Source organism: Piliocolobus tephrosceles, chromosome 3 (genome assembly GCF_002776525.5).
Source record: "Piliocolobus tephrosceles isolate RC106 chromosome 3, ASM277652v3, whole genome shotgun sequence".
Classification (NCBI taxonomy): Eukaryota; Metazoa; Chordata; class Mammalia; order Primates; family Cercopithecidae; genus Piliocolobus; species Piliocolobus tephrosceles.
The window spans coordinates 182,269,189-182,289,924 of NC_045436.1; the positions used below are offsets into that span (position 1 = coordinate 182,269,189).

Consider the following 20,736-nt stretch of genomic DNA (forward strand, 5'->3'; position numbering starts at 1 on the left):
ATGGTCTCGATCTCCTGACTTCGTGATCCGCCTGTCTCGGCCTCCCAAAGTGCTGGGATTACAGGCTTGAGCCACCGCGCCCGGCCGAGACGGGGTTTCACCGTGTTAGCCAGGATGGTCTGGATCTCCTGACCTCATGATCCACCCGCCTCGGCCTCCCAAAGTGCTGGGATTACAGGTGTGAGCTACCACGCCTGGCCCAGAGGACTTTAAACAAATGTTTTTAGGATGAGAGAAGTAGCAGCACGGGTGGCTGACACGAAAGATCCCGAGGGAAATGAGGGGACAGACAGGAGGAGCTGCTGGAGCTGCTCTTGGGCGGGACAGAGGGGCTGGGCTGCAGGTGGGCCCAGGCAGTGGGGTGGGTGATGCCAGCTCCCAGGACAGGTTTCTGGCCAAGGGCACCAGGGCCTTCACTATTGTCTGTTGTGGACGGGCATAGGGAGGGCCGGCCGGTGGGACGAGGGATGTGCCCGTTGTGTGGGGGCCTTCAGCTGGGAAGAGGAGTGTAGATGAATCTGGGCCCCAGCTGTTTGCGTCACTTCCCCACAGTGCTTAGGGGCTCAGGGAAAGAGCTGGGGGCCGGAGGATGCTGAAGCAGAGGGAAGGAGGTGCCCACGGAAGCCTGTAGCTCTGCACACAGGCCCTGCTCCCTTCTCCACTCCCTGCTGGCTGCCAGGCCCCCGCCGGAGGAGGCGCCTCTTCCAGAAGCTGGGAGCAGGGACTTGTCAGGGCCCCAGGCCTTCTCTTATGGTAGAGGCTTTGGCCCCAACCCCTGGCAGCCTTTGTAACCTACTCACACCACCTACCCTCTAGGCTTTCTTGAGGCTGCCCCAGGGGTAACTAATGAAGGGTGAACCCCTCATTCTACCCCAAGGGAAGGTGGGCTCAGACTGTGGCCTGGGGGAACAGCACAGGTGCGTCTCAGCAGGTAGTGAGGGCTGGGGCTGGAGCTGGAGCATGGCCAGGGCAGCCCCCAGGGACCACGCAGAAAGCGGCACACACAGGCCAAGTTCATCCAGAGCACGGCAGCACAGAGGGCTGTGGCCTGCAAGGACAGGCAGGCGGCCTGAATTAGCACACTTGCTACGAGCGCCCTCCTTCCAGGGGGCGAGTGCCCTCTCCCTGCTCCTGGGCAATGATGGGCCGGTGATGGCCCATGAGACAGCCCCCCAGGATTTCCCCCAGTGGGCTCAGCTTCCTCTGGAGACCCTATCCAGAGCCATGTCCCACATTCCTGGAGGCATGGGCCCTGCAATCCAAGCTCCTGTTCCCCGGGCACCTGCCACTGACAGGTGGCGGATGTGAGATCAGCACCTGGGGGTGGGAGCCAAGACTGGGTGACAGGGAGGCCCCTGAGTGGGGCGGGGCTGCCAAGGTTGCAGGGGTTGCCAGGACCAGGATAGAGCCCTAAGGAAAACCCAGGGACAGGAGGACAGGAGCTGAAGAGTTGGGCAGCCTCCAGGTGGGCCTGTGACTTCTTCCAGGTGTGGGTAGGAAGATGAAGGAGATGTGTATGGATGCCTGCAGCCCTCGGTTCCCCGGGGGGCCTCACTGCCCAGGCCAGCCCCTGCCTCTGTCGGAGACCCGGTCAGTGATTCCCAAGTCTCAGTTACCACAAATAAAGCGCAACCTGTGGCCTCACCCACCCTCCCTGCCACAGCCCTGGGGCCCCTGGGGGATGGAGGACCCATTTCCTGAGATAAGATGCCCCCCAAAGTGGGGGTGGGGCATGGGGGCACTCCAGGGCTGACCGAAGTCTCGTCTGTGTTAACTGAGGATGGAACCTCAGTGTGGATGTCATATCCTGGGTTCTGGCCAAGGCTTCTTTTCACCAGAGCCTGGCCTGACACACATTCTGGGTGCCAGGAGCACCTCCCTATACAAAGAGCAGGTCTCTGTGGAAAACACTGCCAGCTTCTCCCCGTCTGGAAGGAAGGCAGTTGTTAGGAAGGTATTTGATGCCGTTAACGAGAACAGCTGCATGACAGGTGCCACTGGCGCAGCCTCCCAGGAGCCCCTGGCAGACCCTACCTGCAGGGAGGTGGCCACAGCCTCTAGGAACTGCTCAGGGTTGTCCCTCTTGGGTGTAAATGTGTCGAGTTTCTCGATCACAGTTTCAATGCATTTTCCATAGTAGGCCATCTTCTCAGGGCAGGATCCTAAGAACAAATGGTGCAGATTATACCTTCCAGACCTGGGATGTGGTGACAGGACCCTCCCCAGCAGCAACAGGAGTCTGCCAGGGTGCTGGGCCTGTAGCAGTGGGGAGGCTGGATGTGACTGGGGGCCCTGGCTAGGGTTCTGGACCTGCAGCAGTGGGGAGTGCCGGATGTGAGTGAGGGCCCTGGCAGGTACCCCAAGGTTCATGTCCTGTACTGTCTCCTGCAGGCCTCTGCAGCTCAGGAGCCCAGGCTGGCCTGGGTGAGTTCACCCTCAGGCCCCCCATCACCACAACCCCAAGCCAGCTGAGTGCCCCTCAGGCCCCACAGCCATGCCTCCTGGATGGGGTGATCCACCCCTGCAACGGGCCCATGGCAGAGAACAGAGGCACCTCTCAAGCCAGCCTCTTAGCATCCCTCAGCTTTGCCCGGGAAGGTGACGGTTTCTTCGTCAGCCCCTGCTGGGGAGTAGAAGGTCCTGGGTGAGGGTGACCTCATCACACAGGGTTGAGGCAAGAAGGAGCCTGGGGTCCCTGGGGTCAACACCGCCATCCTGACGACGGGGGAACAGGGCCCCGGGGAGGGCTCGCAGGGGTGCTGAACACTCGAGAGGTACAGCAGTTCTAGGGGACAGGCTCGCCCAGAGCCCCTCCCAGGGGACCTTGGAGAAGCTGCCTAGGGTGAGGTTGGGACCCTGTGAACCAGCTCTAAGGACAACATGTGGACCCCAAACTATCCTCAGAGGAGGCAGGGCTTGTCAGCAAAGGCCGTCATCCTTGGGTGCGGTGCAGGCCTGGGCTCCGGCTGGACTACGCAGGACAGTAGTGCAGCACTGGGCAGAGGGGGGCCCTTCTCACCCTCCTCTTGCTCTGCGAGTGACCAGCTGCTCGGGGCCAGGCTGGGCTTGCAGGGCCACCAAAGTTGGGGACAGTGGGAGTACCTCTCCTCTACCCTGCAACAAGCTAGAACAGCCCCAGGTAGCAGTCCCCAGACCTGGACCCTCCAGGCTGGAGACTGATTAAAAACATACAAACGACCCCCATAACCACCACTGACACTGGAGGGTCCTCAGTGAGATGCCGATCCTGGCTGTGCTAACGGGTCCATGTTGATCTGCCCCCCGCCTCTCTTCCTGGCCAAGATGCAGAGAGAAGGGGAGGCCAGGTGTCACCAGACATTTTAGAGAAACCTCTGACATGAAACATAGAAACCATAAGAAAAGAACCAGGAGAAAACGATGCACAAGGCAGGAAAAAGCCTAGAAACCAGGCACTGCCATGCAAGAGAAGAGGAGATACAGCGTCCAAGGAACAAGCAATGGTTGGAGAAAGAGAGGGCTTGTGGAAACCAAAATACGATGGCAGAACTAAAAACATCAACAGGAGACGGAAGGTAAAGTTGAGGAAATCTCCCTGAGTAGAAAAAGATGAAGCTGTAGAAAGTAGGGGAAAGCACTAGGAAAATTAGGGAACTATTCCTGAAGGTCCAAACCCCAATTAACAGGAGTTCCAGAAAGATAAGAGAGAGAAATACCCTAGAACTGAAGGATGCGGTCTTCTGGACAGACAGGGCCCCCCTGGCAGCTCAGCACAGGGAATGAGTCATGATATTTCAGAGCCGGGGAACGTGTTCAGTGGAGGAAGAATCAGGGGATGCAGAGGAGTCTTGGCTGGGGGTGCCCTGGGAAGCAGGGGCTGAACCCAAGAGACTGTCGTCATGGGGAATTTCCAGGCCACAATGCAGGTAGCCCCCGGGTGACACTGGCTGGCCAGACAAGGACAGAGGAGGAGGGCAGGGGCTTCCAGGGGTATCTCCAGGAGAAGCACCTGGCATGTTCTGCGAGTGGGTTTAACTGCACAGTTAGGGAAAGAGGCTGTGATGCTGGCCCTGGCCAGGGATGGCATCAGCCCAGAGGCAATGTCCCCACCTCCCTGCTGGCTGCACCACCTGAGGCCTGACATGGGCTGTTTTTTTTTTTTTTTTTTGAGACAGAGTTTCGCTCTTGTTGTCCAGGCTGGAGTGCAATGGTACGCTCTTGGCTCACTGCAATCTCCATCTCCCAGGTTCAAGCGACTCTCCTGCCTTAGTCACCTGAGTAGCTGGGATTACAGGTGCCCACCACCATGCCGGGCTAATTTTTGTATTTTTTTAGTTGAGATGGGATTTCACCATGTTGGCCAGGCTGGTCTCGAACTCCTGACCTCAGGTGATCCACCCGCCTCAGCCTCCCAAAGTGCTGGGATTACAGGCGTGAGCCACCGCGCCTGGCTGGGCTGTCCTTTTAGGGGTTGCTGTAGGGACCAGTCTGGCTGTGCATGGACACAGAGGCCAGCAGGAGCCTCTCTCTAAGGAGGCCAGAAGAAAGGTCGCTTGGAATTTGGAAATCTGGCTTGAAGCCCTAATGCTGAGAACAGGCCCTGGAGACCAGGCCTCCCAGAACAAAGCGAGCATGAGCCTCTGGCACGGCCAGGACCGTCACTGCCCGGGAGCCTGCCCTGGGTCCTGGCTGGGTCACCTTCCCCCCACCGCATGTCTGGAGACCAGCAAGGCTGCCTGGCTTTGCGTTCCTCTGCCAGTGCGGTCCTGATGATTCAGGGCAAAGGAAGAGACAGTGATGCTGCTGGCTTGGAGGACACCAGATCAGAAGCCATTAAACCTGCAAATCCACAGATGCTGAGCTGTAGATGCTGCAGCCAGGTTTGCCTGGGCTAGATGAGGGAGGTTTGTGGGTGAGGCTGCTCAGACCCTCTGAGGGCTCCCACCCCCTCCATGACCTGCCACCTAAGCTACCTCAGCCCACCCTGCAGGAATCCTTTGCTTCTTGGAAGGCTGGGCCATGGAAGAGAGACCAGCCACACCCCACCCCAGCCTCAGTGTCCCTTCACTCTCCTCTGACCCCCTCTAGCTGAGCCTCTGGGGTGAGGACTTCGACAGCTGTGAGCAGAAAGGCCCAGGAGGCCCAGTGAGCACCCTCCCTCGAGCCTGCCACGGCAGGAACACTCAGGTGGAGCCTTAAGCTTGTGACAGGCTCCCCTAAGTCCCTGCTCTCTCTGAATTCAGCCCCTCTCCTCGGGAGGGTCCCAGCAGGCCAGGCCACCAGTATGGCAGGGGTGTGGTGCCGTGCGGTGCAGTGTGGGCGGGATGGCCAACCCTGGTGGGTAGGTGGATCTAGGCAGCCATAACACAGCCAGGGGGCAATAGGCTGCTGGCGGCAGGAAGCACTTTTCTGGGGCATTGCTCACTGGGGACGGGGGACCTGTGGCTTTCACTCCAGGCATTGCAGAGAGCAGTGGGGGCTCCCCGTAGGCAGTGAGTTCACAGCTCACAAATCCCACTCCCCATCTTTGCCAAGGTCAGCCACATTGAGGCGCTTTTTAAAACTGCACAGCATAACTGGGGACTTCTCTACAAAAAAAATTAAAGAATGACTCAGGTATGGTGGTGTGCCTGTAGTCCTAGCTCCTCGGGAGGCTGAGGTGGGAGGATCCCTTGAGCCCAGGAGGTCGAAGGTGCTTTGGGCTACGTCTGTGCTACCACACTCTAGCTTGGGTGACACATTGAGATCCCGTTAAATAAATAAATAAATAAATAAATAAATAATAAATAAATACATGTAAAAGTCTACTTTTAGAGAAACAGTGTTACAGAATGAGTTTTCTTGCCCTGCCTCCACATCACGTGCGGGTCAGGTTGCCCTGGGATGGGGTCCCCTTACCCCAGCCTTTTCTAATCTGCTCTGGACACAGCTCTGTCTGGAGGAACTGGGTATACACCCAGGAAAGGGCCTCTTCCTGCGCCGGGTGCGGGCGGTGGGAGTGGGTGGTCTGCGCGAGTGTGGTGGCAGCTGCTCACAGGGTGGAAGTTTCCCTGCCGTCTCCCCCTGTCCTGGAGCCGGAGCATTCTGGAGAAAGGATGATCCTAGGCATCCTTTGGTGATGCAAGTCGAGGAGAGCAAGAGGGCCATGCCAAGCCCGCCCTCCAATCCAGGGCGGACCTGGTAGGAATGAACTGGAAGGAATAAATGGACAAACCAAGTTGAAGATGGGGATGCGGGGGAGAGGAGCCCCTTTGGAGTCCAGCCTGACTCAAATTGTCCTGCCCTGACCCTGGAACCCTGGTTCATTGTCGGGCCTGAAGGTCGCTGAGGCGGGGCCTCTGCACCCTGAATCTGGCCCAGAGCAGGTGTACGTGAAGGTGGATGTAAGGAAAAGAGATGCTTGAATTCTGAATCCCACTGAAATTAGCCTAAGAACTTCATCAAAACAATCACATCTTTGGGGAGGAAATAGGTATTAAAATTCATCCACTTCTGACGCCTGCTTTCAGCATCTCAGCTATATTCATGTGTTCACTCATTCTCAAACTCTCAGCCTGATTTTATTTTGTTCCTGATTTACGGTCTCACTCTGTCACCCAGGCTGGAGGGCAGTGGCTCAATGATAGCTCACTACAGCTCAAGTGATCCTTCTGCCTCAGCCTCCTAAGTAGCTGGGACTACAGGCGTGCACTACCACGCCCAGCTAATTTTGTACTTAATTTTTTTTTTTTTTTTGTAGAGACAGGGGTCTTACTATGTTGCCCAGGCTGGTCTTGAACTCCTGGCCTTAAGCGATCCTCCCACCTGAGTTTTCCAAAGTTCAGCTTTCATAGTGAAGTACTATCTATGTGGGAAGTGGAATTTAATTCCCAAGCTTAATGACTTTTTTCTTATATTGATTTTTAACTCCATTGATCAGGACTTGACTATCTTATATTTAAGGCAACTTTAAAGGTGGGCTGGACTAGGCCAGGCACGGTGGCTCATGCCTATAATCCTAGCACTTTGGGAAGCCGAGGTGGGCAGATCACTTGAGATCAGGATTTCCAGACCAGCCAACATGGTGAAACCCCGTCTCTGCTAAAAATACAAAAATTAGCTGGGCACGGTGGCGGGTGCCTGTAATCCTAACTACTTGGGAGGCTTAGGCAGAGAAGGGCTTGAACCTGGGAGGCAGAGGTTGCAGTGAGCCAAGATCATGCCACTGCACTCCAGCCTGGGAGACAGAGCAAGACTCCATCTAAAAAAAAGGGTGGGCTGAAGCTTCCCTTTTCTTAGGAAATATTTTATAGACACAAATGAGATTATATGAGGAGGTTTAAATTCCATCAGACACAAAACAGCTCAACACTCTCAACCACTAGGAGATAACTCATTTACCTAAGATCTCAAATGTATGTTAATTAAAATATAATCTTTTCTCCTGATTAAAGCCAGTCTCCTAAGGGTTGCTGCCAAGTCACGCCCCCATGGCTTCTGCTTAAAGCACAATCCCACGTGGCAGGTTTTGCTAGTTGCTTTTCAATCGCCACTTCCCCTTTCCTCCCAAATAAGAAAACTGTGACTTTTAGCTGGGTCTACTGCTGCCCAACTGAAAGATGGCATTTCCTAGCCTCCCTGGTAGCTGGGGCATGGTCTTATGGCTAAGTTCTCCCATCACCTTCAAGAAGTGGAAAGGTGTGAGACTTCTGGAAAGTCTCCCTGAACGAGAGGGGCATATCCATCTTCTCTTTTGCAGCTGGTACCTGGGCTGAGGAGGTGATGGCAGGAATGTGGGCAGCCATCCTGGATCATGAAGAAATGTGAATGGCAGCCGGAAAAGTCAATCCTTGAGGACTTTGGGGCTGCCATACCACCATGATTGCCTCTCCATGACCTCTTTTTTTTTTTTTTTTGAGATGGAGTCTCGCTCTGTCACCCAGGCTGGAGTGCAGTGGCGTGATCACCACTCACTGCAAGCTCCGCCTCCCAGGTTCACGCCATTCTCCTGCCCCAGCCTCCCAAGTAGCTGGGACTACAGGCGCCCACCACCACGCCCAGCTAATTTTTGTATTTTTAGTAGAGACGGGGTTTCACCGTGTTAGCCAGGATGGTCTCCATCTCCTGACCTTGTGATCTGCCCATCTCGGCCTCCCAAAGTGCTGGGATTATAGGCGTGAGCCACCGCGCCCGGCCTCCATGACCTCTTTTTTTTTTCTTTTGAGATGGAGTCTTGCTCTATTGCCTAGGCTGGAGAGGCTGGAGTGCAGTGGCACCATCTCGGCTCACTTCACCACGCCCAGCTAATTTTTTGTATTTTTAGCAGAGACAGGGTTTCACAGTGTTAGCCAGGATGGTCTCGATCTCCTGACCTCGTGATCTGCTCGCCTTGGCCTTCCAAAGTGCTGGGATTACAGGCATGAGCCACTGCGCCTGGAGACCTCTTTTATAAAAATATGAGTAATATTCTTGTTGAGGCCACTGTGATGTTGGGATTTTTCAATACATGCAGCTAAACGTAACTGATACCTCACTTCCCCAGGTTCAGCCTTCATCCCATGCACAATTTCAAACTATAAAACAAAGGAAGGGAAGCTCTGAGCAGATAAAACTGCTCCAGGACCTGGAGTTGGCCAAGGATAGACCCAAAGAGAACAGCCATTCACTCAGTGGACAAGCCCATCAAGTGTCTACCCCAAGATCCTGTGCTGAAGAAATTATGGCTTTGGGAGCAGCAAGTTTTACGGGGGAAGATTGAGAGTGCGGTTTGGGACACGTTAAATTTAAGAGGATCTGTTAGGCGTCCAAATGGTGAAGAACAGGTAAACAGGAGTTTCAGGGTTGAGGCTAGAGATGCAGGTTTTGAGAAGTTTGGGAGAAAATGGTTGTTTATAAAACCACTTGACTGTAGGAAATCCCGCAGGGAGGGGGTGGATAGAGTAGCTTCCAAGAACTGAGTCCAGGGTCTCCAGTGTTGAGAGGTCAGTGAGCAAGGGAGGCAACCAGCCAAGGAGATCAAGCAGGAGTGGCCAGGAGCAAGGAGGAAAAGTGGACAGAGTGATCTGTTCCAGTCAAGGGAGGATGGTGTGTTACAGAGAGGGCACAGTCGGCTGGGTCACCTGGTGGTGACAGTTCAAGGAAGAGATGAGCACTGACCCCTGATCATTGGATTTTACAACATCAAGGTCAAGGATGACTTTGATAAAGAGCTTCAGAGGAGTGGCTGGGTGAAAATCTGATTGGAGTAGGTTCCAGAAAGAACACGTGGGAAGCAACTGGAGATAAGGGACAACTGCAGAGGGGTTTTGCCCTTCAGAGGGTCGACTGCGTGGTAGGAAGAGGAAGTTAGGGAAAATCAGTTACTCAAAAATGAACATGGACCCCACCCCCAACTAAGAGAAATCTCAGATGCCAGCGCACCTAGGCTCACATTGAGTCTGATGGAATAAAGTGGTCATGGAGTCCACGCAACTTTCTGAGTATCTGGCCCTGGTCATAAGGACAACCAGGAACAGGTCATATTTCTAAATTCTGAACCGAGCAGGGCATGATTTCCATCTCCTGTGTCTCACATCTGCACGTTTCACAAGCCAGAAACGTGGTGCTGGTGTGGCAGGGAAAAGTGCAGCGCTGTGGGGTCAGGCCGACCCAGACCCGCCGTGATCTGGATGCAACCCCCACAGCCAGGGCACGCCGGCCTCGTTGTGCCTGCTTCTCCGACTGTCAATGGGAAGTTTAAGTGAGGCCACGTGTGGGTTTTTACCGCTCTGCTTGACACACAGCAGGCACTCAGATTGAGGTGAGCGTTTTAAGGTACAAATTAGGGCACCATTGGGGGGAGTAGCGAGGGCGGGAGAGTATCTTTTTAGAACGCACCGCTGGTAGTGGTGATTTTAAAAAAAAGAAAAAGAAAAAAAAGAGGCACCGTTCACTTTCATCAGGGAGCTGGGAAGAAGACCGAAAAGGTGTTTGGGAGAAGCAAGATGAGCAGCGAGTGAGAGGGAACCGGCCGGCGAGTCATGAAAGTCGGCAGCGCGTAGCCCCGCACCTCTCCCGCCCCCGTACCTGGCGGGCCCTCCCGGCAAACGAGCCCTCCTGCCGCCGCAGCAGTTTCCTCAGCCAGCTGGGGCGAAGGGCTTGGCAGTCGCGGTCAGTCAGCTCCTGGTAGGCAGGACGCGGCGGCTGTTTGGCGTCGTCGCCTAGCAACCGGCTGCACGCTCCGGCGCCATTGGGTGGACCACAACCCCCACAATGCACAGCGCCGCGGCGCGGCCCGGGACGCCAAGTTCTGGGCACCACTTGCCCGTCATGTCCTTCGGGACTTGTAGTTTCTTGGACCCCCGGGCGCGGCGAGTCTCCCAGCCAGCAGAGAGCGCGCCTCGGGCGGGGTGCGGCGCCCGCGCGCTGGGATTGGGCCGCCTCCGCCCCGCCCGCCCCGCCCGCCCCGCCCGCCCCGCCCGCCGCTCGTGGTGGGCCCGGGGCTCGCGGCGCCGTAGGCGCATGTGCGGCACGGGGCGGCCGTGACCAGCGGAGTGCGGGGTGTCAGTGAGCAGCGAGGAGCCGCGCGCCCCCGTGCCCGCGTCTGTCAGTGCGCCCGAGCGCCCGAGCGCCCGCTCCGGGGTCTGAGGGTCCGCCCGGCACGCCGCTTGTAGAGCATCCTCAGGGCCGCGGACCTGCCCCGCGCGCCTGCCCCGCGCAGCTGCCCGCCGTCCGCTCGGCGCTCCGGGCTCAGCTCGCCAGCTTCTCCGCGACCGCGCGGGGGCTCCAGCCGTGCCTCCGCGTCCGCCCCGCGCCGCAGCCGGGCCCGGGCGCAGCGCTGCGGAGGGCGAGGGCCGCCCGGAGTCCGGCCAGGGCCGGCGCGGCGATGATGAACAGGTTCCGAAAGTGGCTCTACAAACCCAAGGTGAGCGGCCCCGCTCGGGCCGGATGCCCCGCACGCCGCGGCCTCTCCCCTCCCCAGGACCGCCCGTCCGCCCTACGAGACGGACCCCCTTTTCCTGTCCGTGGCCGGCCTCTTCCCCCACCGCCGACATACTTCCCTCCACTCCCCGACTTGGACAGACCTTCATCGCCCTGTCCCTGGGGCGGGTCCGAACGTCCCTCCCCGCTTCCTAAGCCCAGGTCCAGGACTGACCCTCCTGCTCCTCCTCTCGGGCCGGGGAGCACTTTCCCTCCCCCTTTATCCAGGGCCACAACGGGCCCCTCTCCCTCCTCATCCCGGTCCTGGACGGGCCCTCCTATACTTCGTGGTCCCCAGCCCGCGGGCCTGGAGCAGACCCCCTACTACTTATCCGTCTCCCCTCCCGGAACCACGGATGCCCCCTCATTCCCCTCCTGCCCCCACCCCCATTGACCTGGGCCGGGAATGGACCTCCCTCGGCACTCCAGAACAGACCCTCTCCCCACTTCCCCAGGTTCTGAGAGAAGCCACATTTCCCAATCCCTGGGTCCAGGGCAGACCCGTCCTTCCGAGTCCAGAGAGGATCCTGATGGCGCTGCCAACGGCCTCCCTTCCTGAACCAGGACTGACCCACACCTCGGCCCAGTTGGCGTCCCCTCCCTTGTCCCCATCCTTGTCCCTTCCCCACCCGCGTCCTCTGGAATCCGGGACAGGTCCTCCGCCCGGCCCTTGGGACGAGCGCGCCCGTGGCCAGCAGCCTTGGCGGAGCTGGAGGTGCGGCTCCCCAGCCGGCGCCTGCGGCCCTCCTAGCGCCATGGGGTCGGGGTCCGGGCGGCGCGCTCCGTGCCTCGGCGGCTGCGCCAGTCGCACTGCAGGCGCTGCGTCCCCGCCGCCTGCTTGGGGCTCGTGTCCGCTGCAGCCGGAGCAGGGCTGGGCGCGCTCGGCGTGGGGTAGAGGCGCGGCGGTGCTCGGGATCCCGGCGAAGGGTCTAGGGCGCATCTGGGCGTCCGAGGGTGGCACCCTGGGGCCGGCGCAGCGGGGAGGCCCTGGTCCTGAGATCTTGGGAGAGGGCACGGCTCGGGTGGGGTCACCGCGGCGACCAAGGGCGGGAGTGGGGCCAGCGCTGCGTCCGGGCAGCTCGGACATCCAAGGCCACTGCGTTGCCGACCCACCCCTCCTCCCTCCGCTAGCCACCTTTCTCCGTCCAGCGTCCCAGGCCGCCGCCTCCACCGTGGGTGAGCTGTCACGGCGGAGATTTCCTGAAATCCGTGCCTCGCGTGCGCCCATTCCAGGAAGGCGGGAGGTGGGTTTGGAAGATCGGCATGGAGGTTTGAGGGCGAACTCAGGGCCCGGAAGGGCGCGTGCCTCACGCCTTTGAGGTCGGGGAATTCTATTTGTCGTTGCAGGAGTGTTGGGTTGAGGGCTTACGGTACATGGGGCGCCCCTTGCTCGGCCTTGGCCTGACCGGGAGGGGATTCAGGGTTCCTGTGGCGGCACTCCCTTCTCCCAACCTCCCTGTCCCTAGCAGCGACTTCTTAAGGGTTCGTCCAGAGCCTTGCGCTTCCTGGCGCTGGGTGTGGTTTGGGGCCGAGCCGTCTGCGCCCAGCCTCTCCTCCTGCGGCTCCTCCGAGCCCCTCTCAGTCCTGCCTGCTGCCCCCATGCGCCTCTGCCGTGGGAGGGCGGTGGCCTCTGGATAGCGGTATGAGTGGCGTTTGGTTCCAGTGACTTTTCCTCACCAGTGACGGAAAAACAAGTCGGCTTGCAAAACGGCGTTTTGTGGGCGTGCAGCAGCATTATTTTCTGTGACACATGGCGGGAGGCAGCTGGAGAAAGGTGTCTCAGGTCTTAAAGTAACATTCTGGTGTCGCTGAAAGCACTTGCTGGGACACTAGGGGATGCCCCTCCGGACGTGGCTGTGGAAGAGGCCGCATTTGGGGGGTCACCCTTCTAATTGTGTTGAAAAGGAAGGAAAAATAATTGTAGACTCTGTTTCATAAGTAGCTGAGTAATTTCAGAATGGCCTTGTCTGTTTTCGTTTAGGGAAGACACTTTAAAGGTAGAACATGATACTTGAGGTTGTCCCAATAATTAGGAATTGTGTTTCTAACTTTTCGTCTCCAGCAGGCAGCTGCCTTTCCAGGCAGGGGGCAGGCACTGAGAGGGCACCGCCAGTGAAACAGCTGATCCCAGGAGTCAGTTCAGAGCTTCTGTGCCTCTGGAGAAGGGAGGGAACAGGATTCGTGGAACCTCTCGTTTTTCTCATTGTCTTCTCCCGGCATGCTGTCTGGTACTAGCTCCAGAGCTCTGGACTTGAGACCTATCTCCATCTCAGATCTGTCTCTGGCCATGGCATTTTCTGGGAGCTGGTGCCCTGTGGGCAGTCTGAACTTGGGCTGTCTCTTATTTGAGATCTGTCTTTGGAGTTAAATATCTTGATTGTTTGAAGGGTTGGAGTATGTTATGTCATTCCAGAGCTTTTCATTTTTCAAACCAAAGCTCAGATTCTTGTCTTGGATTATGAATTGAATTTTATGCTTCTCCTTCTTGTCTAATTTAACACATTTTGGCACAAATAAGCACAAAGTTAGTCCTGGGAAGATTCTGGGCCTGGACGAGTTGAAGTGTTAAACATTAACTGTGGGAGGATGTGTCTGGGGGAGACTGTTGCCTGCAGTTAGGAATTTTTTTTCCCACTTTATTTAGATAGATGTACAATTCAAACTGAATTTTTAATTGAATTCCTGCTTTGGTTTAAAACTGCACAATGATCTTCTTTTTATAAATTTTTAAGTGTGTGTGTGTGTGTGTTTGTAGAGACAGGGTCTCACTATGTTGCCCAGGCTGGACTCATTCCTGGCCTCAAGCAATCCTCCTGCCTCAGCCTCCCGAAGCGCTGGGATTACAAGTGTGCGCCACTGTGCCTGGCCAACACTGAGCTTCTTGTTCATTACAATATGGTGGAAAATATTCTGAAATGAAAATATTATTCACTGTTCTTATAGTTTTAAAAAGCAGTTGGAAATGCTTAAAAATATTCCTGTGTGACATAAATTTTGATATCTGAATAAAAATTAGCTACTACATTAGCTACCTAAGTTGAGTAAAAGAATGCCTGATGAATAATACAAAAGTTTAACATTAAAATGACATTTGCAAATTATATTTCTATTCACTTTCTTAATCAGTCTTTTAAACGCCAATATGATTTTTCTTGGTATTAAGTGTTCAGATCTTTTAAGTATTATCCTGACTTTGAACACTACCTGGAATAGACATGCAGGAAAACCTGTCAGCTTGTCCTGCTTTGTTGATGTTGGTGAAATACTTTCTTGCTTTTCTTTAAAGTCTTTTCAAGAGAGTTTATGCTTTAGAAAGGCGAACCATTTTGGCATGGTTGGTGTCTTCATTTGAAACAAAAGTGTCAGTGCTGTGTTTCTTGCTTGGTTATGACTTTCTATTGATTGACCTGGCTGGAGGTTCCTGGTCACTAGGAGGTGAGAACTCCCGGCAAGGGGGAAAGGGACCTGGACACTTACCTGGACCTGGGCAAGATTTCCTGGCCATCACCAAAGAGCATATTAATAATCACCCAGGATGAATTTGTGTTTCCCATCTTTGAGGAGGAATTGACCCTCGGTGGGTTATGCTGGCCAGGTGGATGGGGTCGTTCCTGTGTGGCTGGTTACCACGCTCAACCTTGCACTCCGAGAAGAGCTCGCTTGTCTGCACCCCCAGACCGTTTTCAGAGTGGGGGCTATTAACCTTTCTTGTCCTCCCGCTTTGTAGGAGAACATTCCTTATAAATCTGCCTTACTGAGTGATGTGTATTCGGCAACTTCCTGTAAACATTCCAGGCCCAGATTAGCAATGACATGGCCTTTGCCAAGAGAAGCCTGAGTGACTTGCTGAGTGTGTGTGCTTTATAAAAGAAGAACCCTTTGGGTTTGGTAAAATCCACCTGGGGCCAACCCCACTGGCATGTTTTGTGGGAACCTGCTAGGACTGAGCAGTACTGAGCACAGGACTGAGCAGTACTGAGCATAGGACCTCCTGCCCTTCGGCTCTTGTGTTAACCCCCTCTCAGTCACCCGAGGATTTCCAGGGTTCCAGCCCACTTGGTCATGGGCCCTTGAAGAGAGCTGCCCATTGGTGGCCAGCACTCTGTACCTTGGCCACCTGGCTGAGAGGGGCGGCACCCTGGAAACGAAGTGGCAGATGGAGGCGGGCCCCAGAGTTGGGGGTGGGGCAAGGTCTGGATATATCTGTTTGGTGCCGATGTGCAGAGATGAGGCGCAGCCCGGTCCTCCTTTCAGGGCTCCCCACTGGTGGCTGAGGGTGAGGGATGATGACAGAGACCCCCCAGAACTACACAGCTGGGGCTTGGAATGCTGTGGGAGGGGTCTTGATGGAGACTGGGGCCTGGCACGAGTGGGACCTATGAGAGGGCAGTCACCAGCATGTGCCTCGACTTCCCTGCTTTGCGTCACCTGGGAAATGAATTGCTGTCCCTACAGCACTGTGTCCGTCCGTCCCCCATGCCAAGCACAGACCCTGTTCCAGGGGCTTGGGATTTGAGTGATAACTTCTTGCCAGGCTACTGATGAATTAGTTTTCAGCTGGTGAACTCCAGGTGCCCAGCTGTGGCAGGGGGTTGTCCTTGGTCTGGCACGTTTCTCTCTGAGATGAGCTGCTGGAAAGTCAGTGTTCTGGATGCTGCACAGGCTGAGCCCGGCGGTGCTCCCTCTCCTGGCGGGCGCCTGGCACGGAGGGGGCTTGGGAAGTCCTGGGAGGATGCTTGGCAGCGCTGAGTCAGAGTAGGCGTGGCTGGCCCTACACACCGGTCTCTCTCTGTTGCATGGGGTTCTCTGAATTCAGAAGGCTCTGGGACTCCCCCGGCTCTGCATCCAGGTCATGCCACCCCTCCCAGAGAGCCTTCCTTTCCACATCAGCACTCAGACTGTGGTCAGCAGGAGTGCAGTGCGGACGCCTGAGAGTCCATCTGCTCTTAAAGTGGCTTTGTAGAACCCGCTCCCTGGCCTCCTAGGAAGTGACTCTCAGCGGGCAGCTCACATCTCATTTCCTGCGCTTTGCTGAGGTTTCTGTTTGTGGTCGGGGGAGTGTGGGACCTCACATGCCTTGCCCTGTGCCAGCGGCATTTGCAGGGCAATTAAGAGCCTGGGCTGCAGACAGAGGGCGGGCATCACTCGCTGTGCCGACCCTGTCATCACTCAGGGCTCTCCTTCCCTGGCAGGGCAGGGCAGGGCAGGGTACTTACTGGAAACGTCTGGTATGGTTTCTGTTAAATGGGCGAGTCAGAGGCAGGGAGTCAAGAGCTTCACATAATTGATATTTGGACTCAGCAGGCAGGGCAGATGGGGGAGGCAAGCAGGGCCCAGTGTCCGGCCCCACAGGCTGAGTGTTTTTAGGTCGTTTTATTCGACCTTAAGAGAGATGGGTAATTTAAGGAGGCTTCAGTGGCCGGTTTCAGCCACCAAGAATTCCCAAAATACCGGGTGTGCTTGCTCTCAATGTGTGCAAGTGCACATCTGAGAGCTGGTAAGTGACGGCCAGGGTGTGGTTTTGTTTGAGTTGACAGCCTTGTGCAGCTACAGGGTGTGCTGGGTGCAAAGGCGAATAATGGTGAGCTGATTCCAGTTCAAAGAAAAATAAATGCTGAGAAGCCTGTTGGGTTTCAGTGCTTCCCCAGTGTTTTATTGTCTTCAGTGGTTGCTGGCCATGTGTGCTCCAGGGCCTGGCTGGGGATTCCTGTCCCTCCCACACCTGTGCCTCAGTTTCCCTAGTGTCAGGTGGGCATGCTGAGACCTGCCTTGTGGAATTGTTGGGAGCATGTGAGGAGACCATCTCTGCCCAAGACTCACAGGAACAGTTCAACCAATGACCCCAGTCAATACTGGGAGAACCGGCCGGGCGTGGTGGCTCAAGCCTGTAATCCCAGCACTTTGGGAGGCCGAGACGGGCGGATCACGAGGTCAGGAGATCAAGTCCATCCTGGCTAACACGGTGAGACCCCGTCTCTACTAAAAAATACAAAAAACTAGCCGGGTGAGGTGGCGGGCGCCTGTAGTCCCGGCTACTTGGAAGGCTGAGGCAGGAGAATGGCATAAACCCGGGGGGCGGAGCTTGCAGTGAGCTGAGATCCGGCCACTGCACTCCAGCCTGGGCGACAGAACGAGACTCCGTCTCAAAAATAAAAAAAAAAAGTTACTGGGAGAACCAGTGGGTGGTGTAAGCACGCGGGGACTTCCACAGAACCAACATTTAGCTACTTAGGGTTTCGTGTCAGTATTTCTTGGAGTCCCAGAGACCATCACAGCTTCCAGTTCCTCCAGCCAGGCCATTCTGAGAGTGAAAGGGTCACAGTGGGGGCCTGCCACCCCTGCACCTTTTTCTGGTGGGTGGCAGGTGCTTGGTTGCTGGGAACAGACCCTGACTTAGGACACCTCAGGCATCCTCGGGGGGCCAGTTACAGGTCCCCCGATGATGAAGGATGCCGCCCTGCACCTGCCTGGGCCCCAGGCATCCCCACAGGCTTGGTTACATGTCCCCCTGAGGATGAAGGATGTGCCCTGCCCCTGCCCGTGCCCAAGGGCAGAGATGCTGTCATGTGCTCACCCACCACACGAACACCTGCTTCATCTGTGGTTGACAGGACCAGGGTTGACTGCAGCTGGTGTGGGCAGCAATGGGGTTCACCATGTCGGACTGACCCCCAAACGTCTCATGCTGTCTTCCCATGGCCAGTGCCCCATTTTTTTGTCTGGATGCTCAGGACCTAGGAGAGGACTCCAGGGCTCTGGGGTGGCAGCGGGGAAGGGGTTGGGGTGCACTCACCTTGCACTGTGATGTGAGGGGGATAAACTTCTATGCGTTAAGGCACTGAGGTTTGAGGGTCGTTTGTGAATGTTTAAACTATGCTGATGCACCCTGTTTTACAAATGGGGTCTCAGGACAAGTCACCTTGCTGGAACCTCTACAGCCAGGAGGAAGCAGGGCTGGGATTTACACTCAGGTCCGTGGGACCCCAGGGCTGGCACCCGTGTTTGTCAGGCAAAGTCTCCTTTCCTGAAGGAAGGAACTGGACTGTCATCGGATTTTACATGAGTGCCATTTGGTGAAACGATTACTTTTGTGCTTTGTTCAGTTGGATTGCAAAAAAAACTTAGATATTGATGGGCAAGTCAAGTGTTTGAAGGAGGAAGACAAAAGTGAATGGATATTTTTTGACTGATCTAAATAGATTAAGCACAAGTAGAATAGAACATTTTATGTTATGGTAATTTATGTAGAATAGTTGGATAAGATGAATGGAATGATTTTTTTCCTTCTTACAGTAAGTATTCTGAAGCCCTTCCATTTCTCATTGTTTTCCTGCTGGAGAGAGGCAGGGGGTGTAGGGGGCACATCAAGTGGGGCGCCCTCCCTGGCTGAGGAGCGTGGGTCCAAACTGCAAGGCTGGCTCTCTAAGTCTCTGCCATGGATGTGGTTTTGCTCCAGCTGTGCTGGCCCTGGCTCTCCCGCACCAGATTGGGTGCTATTTTACACTGGCTTCTTGGGGAGACTGGGCTAACACACCCAGGATGGTGGCCTTAGGGCAATTTTTTTTTCTTTGGATTTCAGTTTTTGAGAATGTTTCCAATTATTTTTAGGGATATCGTGATTACAAAAAACACCTAAAAGCAGAATCAACTACTTAAATGTCAGATACATTTAAGAATTGTGGCCGGGCGCGGTGGCTCAAGCCTGTAATCCCAGCACTTTGGGAGGCCGAGACGGGCGGATCACAAGGTCAGGAGATCGAGACCATCTTGGCTAACATGGTGAAACCCTGTCTCTACTAAAAAATACAAAAAACTAGCCAGGCGAGGTGGCGGGCGCCTGTAGTCCCAGCTACTTGGGAGGCTGAGGCAGGAGAATGGCGTGAACCCGGGAGGTGGAGCTTGCAGTGAACCGAGATGGCACCACTGCACTCCAGCCTGGGGACAGAGCGAGACTCCGTCTCATTAATAAATAAATAAATAAAATTTTAAAAAATGAACAAAAAAAAAAAGGGAGGATTTTTTTTTTTTCTTTTTTTTTTTGGGAGAATGTTTTGATACAGGCCATCGCCACGAGCCTGGAAGACAGGATGCTAATCGAAAGAAGCCAGTTGCAAAAGGTTGCATCTTGTGTGATTCCATTTCTATGAAATGTCCAGAAGAGGCAAAACCCTTGAGACAGAAAGCAGACTGGCGGTTGTGAGGGGCTGGAGAGGGGAAGTGGAAATGGGGAGTGATAATTTACAGGGCATGGGGTTTCCTTTTGGGGTGATGAAAAGGTTTTGACGCAGCGAGAGGTGATGGTTGGGAGGCACTGCGAATGCAGTAAATGCCATTGAATTGTACCCTCTAAGATGGCTGATTGTATGTTGTGTGGATTTCACCTGTTAAAAAAAGGAATTGTATCACTTTTTGAGGTTAACATAATCAAGGGAAAAGGTGTTTTGCCCCTGAGTGAAAAAAAATAGGAAAATAGGCCCACAGCCACAGTTCCTGAGTTTGGCTTTCTGGGGAAGGCAGCTGACTTGGGGGCTTTGGAAAGCACCCTGCCAGCCTGGCCTGCTGACTGAGGCTACCTGGCTGGGGCATCTTCCTGGCCTCTGAAGATGGATCCTCAAGTCCCAGCCCAGCCTCTCCTCCCACCCTGGGCTGCTGCCGGGACCTTTGTCCTGGGGCTTTCAGCAGACAGCGTGAAGGAGTTCTGTGTCTGGGACTCATCATGGTTGGGTAGTTCTGACAAATTTCTCAGACCAACCTCCTCCCACAGAGCTGCCTGCAGGGACAAGCCCCCCGACCCCACCATGGGTGTGCTAGACTCAGCGTTCTCACAGCGCCGGCAGGGGCTGCCCAGTGGGAAGCTCCAAGGCTGTCAGGCCGTGTGGGCCTTGCCTGAGCTGGGATTGGAGGGACAGCCAGCGGAGTGGGGCGGGGGGGCTGCTGAGATGTGAGGGCAAGGGAGTATGGGTCGGGGAGCCTGAAAGGCTCCGTGCACTTGGAGCACAGGGGACGAGGTGGGGTCGCTGCAGATGGGGTTGGGAGGTCGCCTGGGGATGGGTCACAGGCACGGAAGGTGGGGGGCATGATGGGGTCAGCACTGCTGTTTGTGGAGTCCTTCCAGGCCTGCTGCGGGAGAGACGAGACTGGAAGCCGTGACTGGTGGGTGGCGGGGATTCCAGCGAGAGGATGGCAGCAGGCAACTCTGGATGGAGAAAGTGGACAGATCTGGGCCTGGAGGGGGTGGGATCTGGGTGGGGGAGGGGTGCTGTTTGGGGATGGGGGGCCTGGGAGAGGAGCTGCGGGGTGGGGGGGGATGAAGGAGTCGGAGTTTGGACGGTGTGTTTGATGGCCATGCAACTCCTCAGGGAATGTCAGGGTCGGGGGCCAGGGGCGTTCAGGGCTGTGTTGCGGACCGCATAAAGGCAGACCTCCCCACTGCGAGGGGCCCAGGAATGTTGGATAAAATCACGAAAATGCTTTTCAAAGTACTGAGCTTGCAAGAGAGAATGACTAACCCCTAGTGCCAGGAATAAGAGGAAACTAAGACCTAAAGCTGAGAGCATGGCAGGGTCCACTTAGAAACCGCCTGGAACTGGCCGGGCGCGGTGGCTCACGCCCGTAATCCCAGCACTTTGGGAGGCCGAGGCGGGCGGATCACAAGGTCAGGAGATTGAGACCATGGTGAAACCCCGTCTCTAGTAAAAATACAAAAACTTAGCCAGGCGCGGTGGCGGGCGCCTGTGGTCCCAGCTACTCAGGAGGCTGAGGCAGGAGAATGGCGTGAACCCAGGAGGTCCACTGCACTGCAGCCTGGGGGACAGAGCG

At 55.7% G+C, this 20,736-nt stretch overlaps 2 protein-coding genes across 7 annotated transcripts in view; one reads left to right on the top strand and one right to left on the bottom strand.

Moving 5' to 3' along the window:
* CFAP99 (cilia and flagella associated protein 99) overlaps positions 1-10,268 on the bottom strand; it is a 51,127-nt gene extending 40,859 nt beyond the window's left edge. Inside the window, exons 1-3 of one of the 2 annotated variants that reach the window (XM_026448274.1) lie at positions 10,024-10,268; positions 1,910-2,162; positions 134-149 (exon numbers count right to left, since the gene is read on the bottom strand). In XM_026448274.1, the coding sequence (XP_026304059.1) occupies positions 134-149; positions 1,910-2,145 (252 nt within the window). In that variant the 5' untranslated portion in view covers positions 2,146-2,162; positions 10,024-10,268. Of the gene's footprint in view, positions 1-133; positions 150-1,909; positions 4,019-10,023 lie in introns of those variants that run through there. The other variant, XM_026448273.1, reaches the window with a different exon arrangement.
* Positions 10,269-10,427: 159 nt separating this feature from the next.
* The window catches only part of ZFYVE28 (zinc finger FYVE-type containing 28), a 144,165-nt gene continuing 133,856 nt past the window's right edge, over positions 10,428-20,736 (top strand). For all 5 annotated transcript variants that reach the window (XM_031935379.1, XM_031935382.1, XM_031935383.1 and 2 more), the window contains exon 1: positions 10,428-10,861. In XM_031935379.1, the coding sequence (XP_031791239.1) occupies positions 10,823-10,861 (39 nt within the window). In that variant the 5' untranslated portion in view covers positions 10,428-10,822. The remainder of the gene's footprint in view (positions 10,862-20,736) is intronic.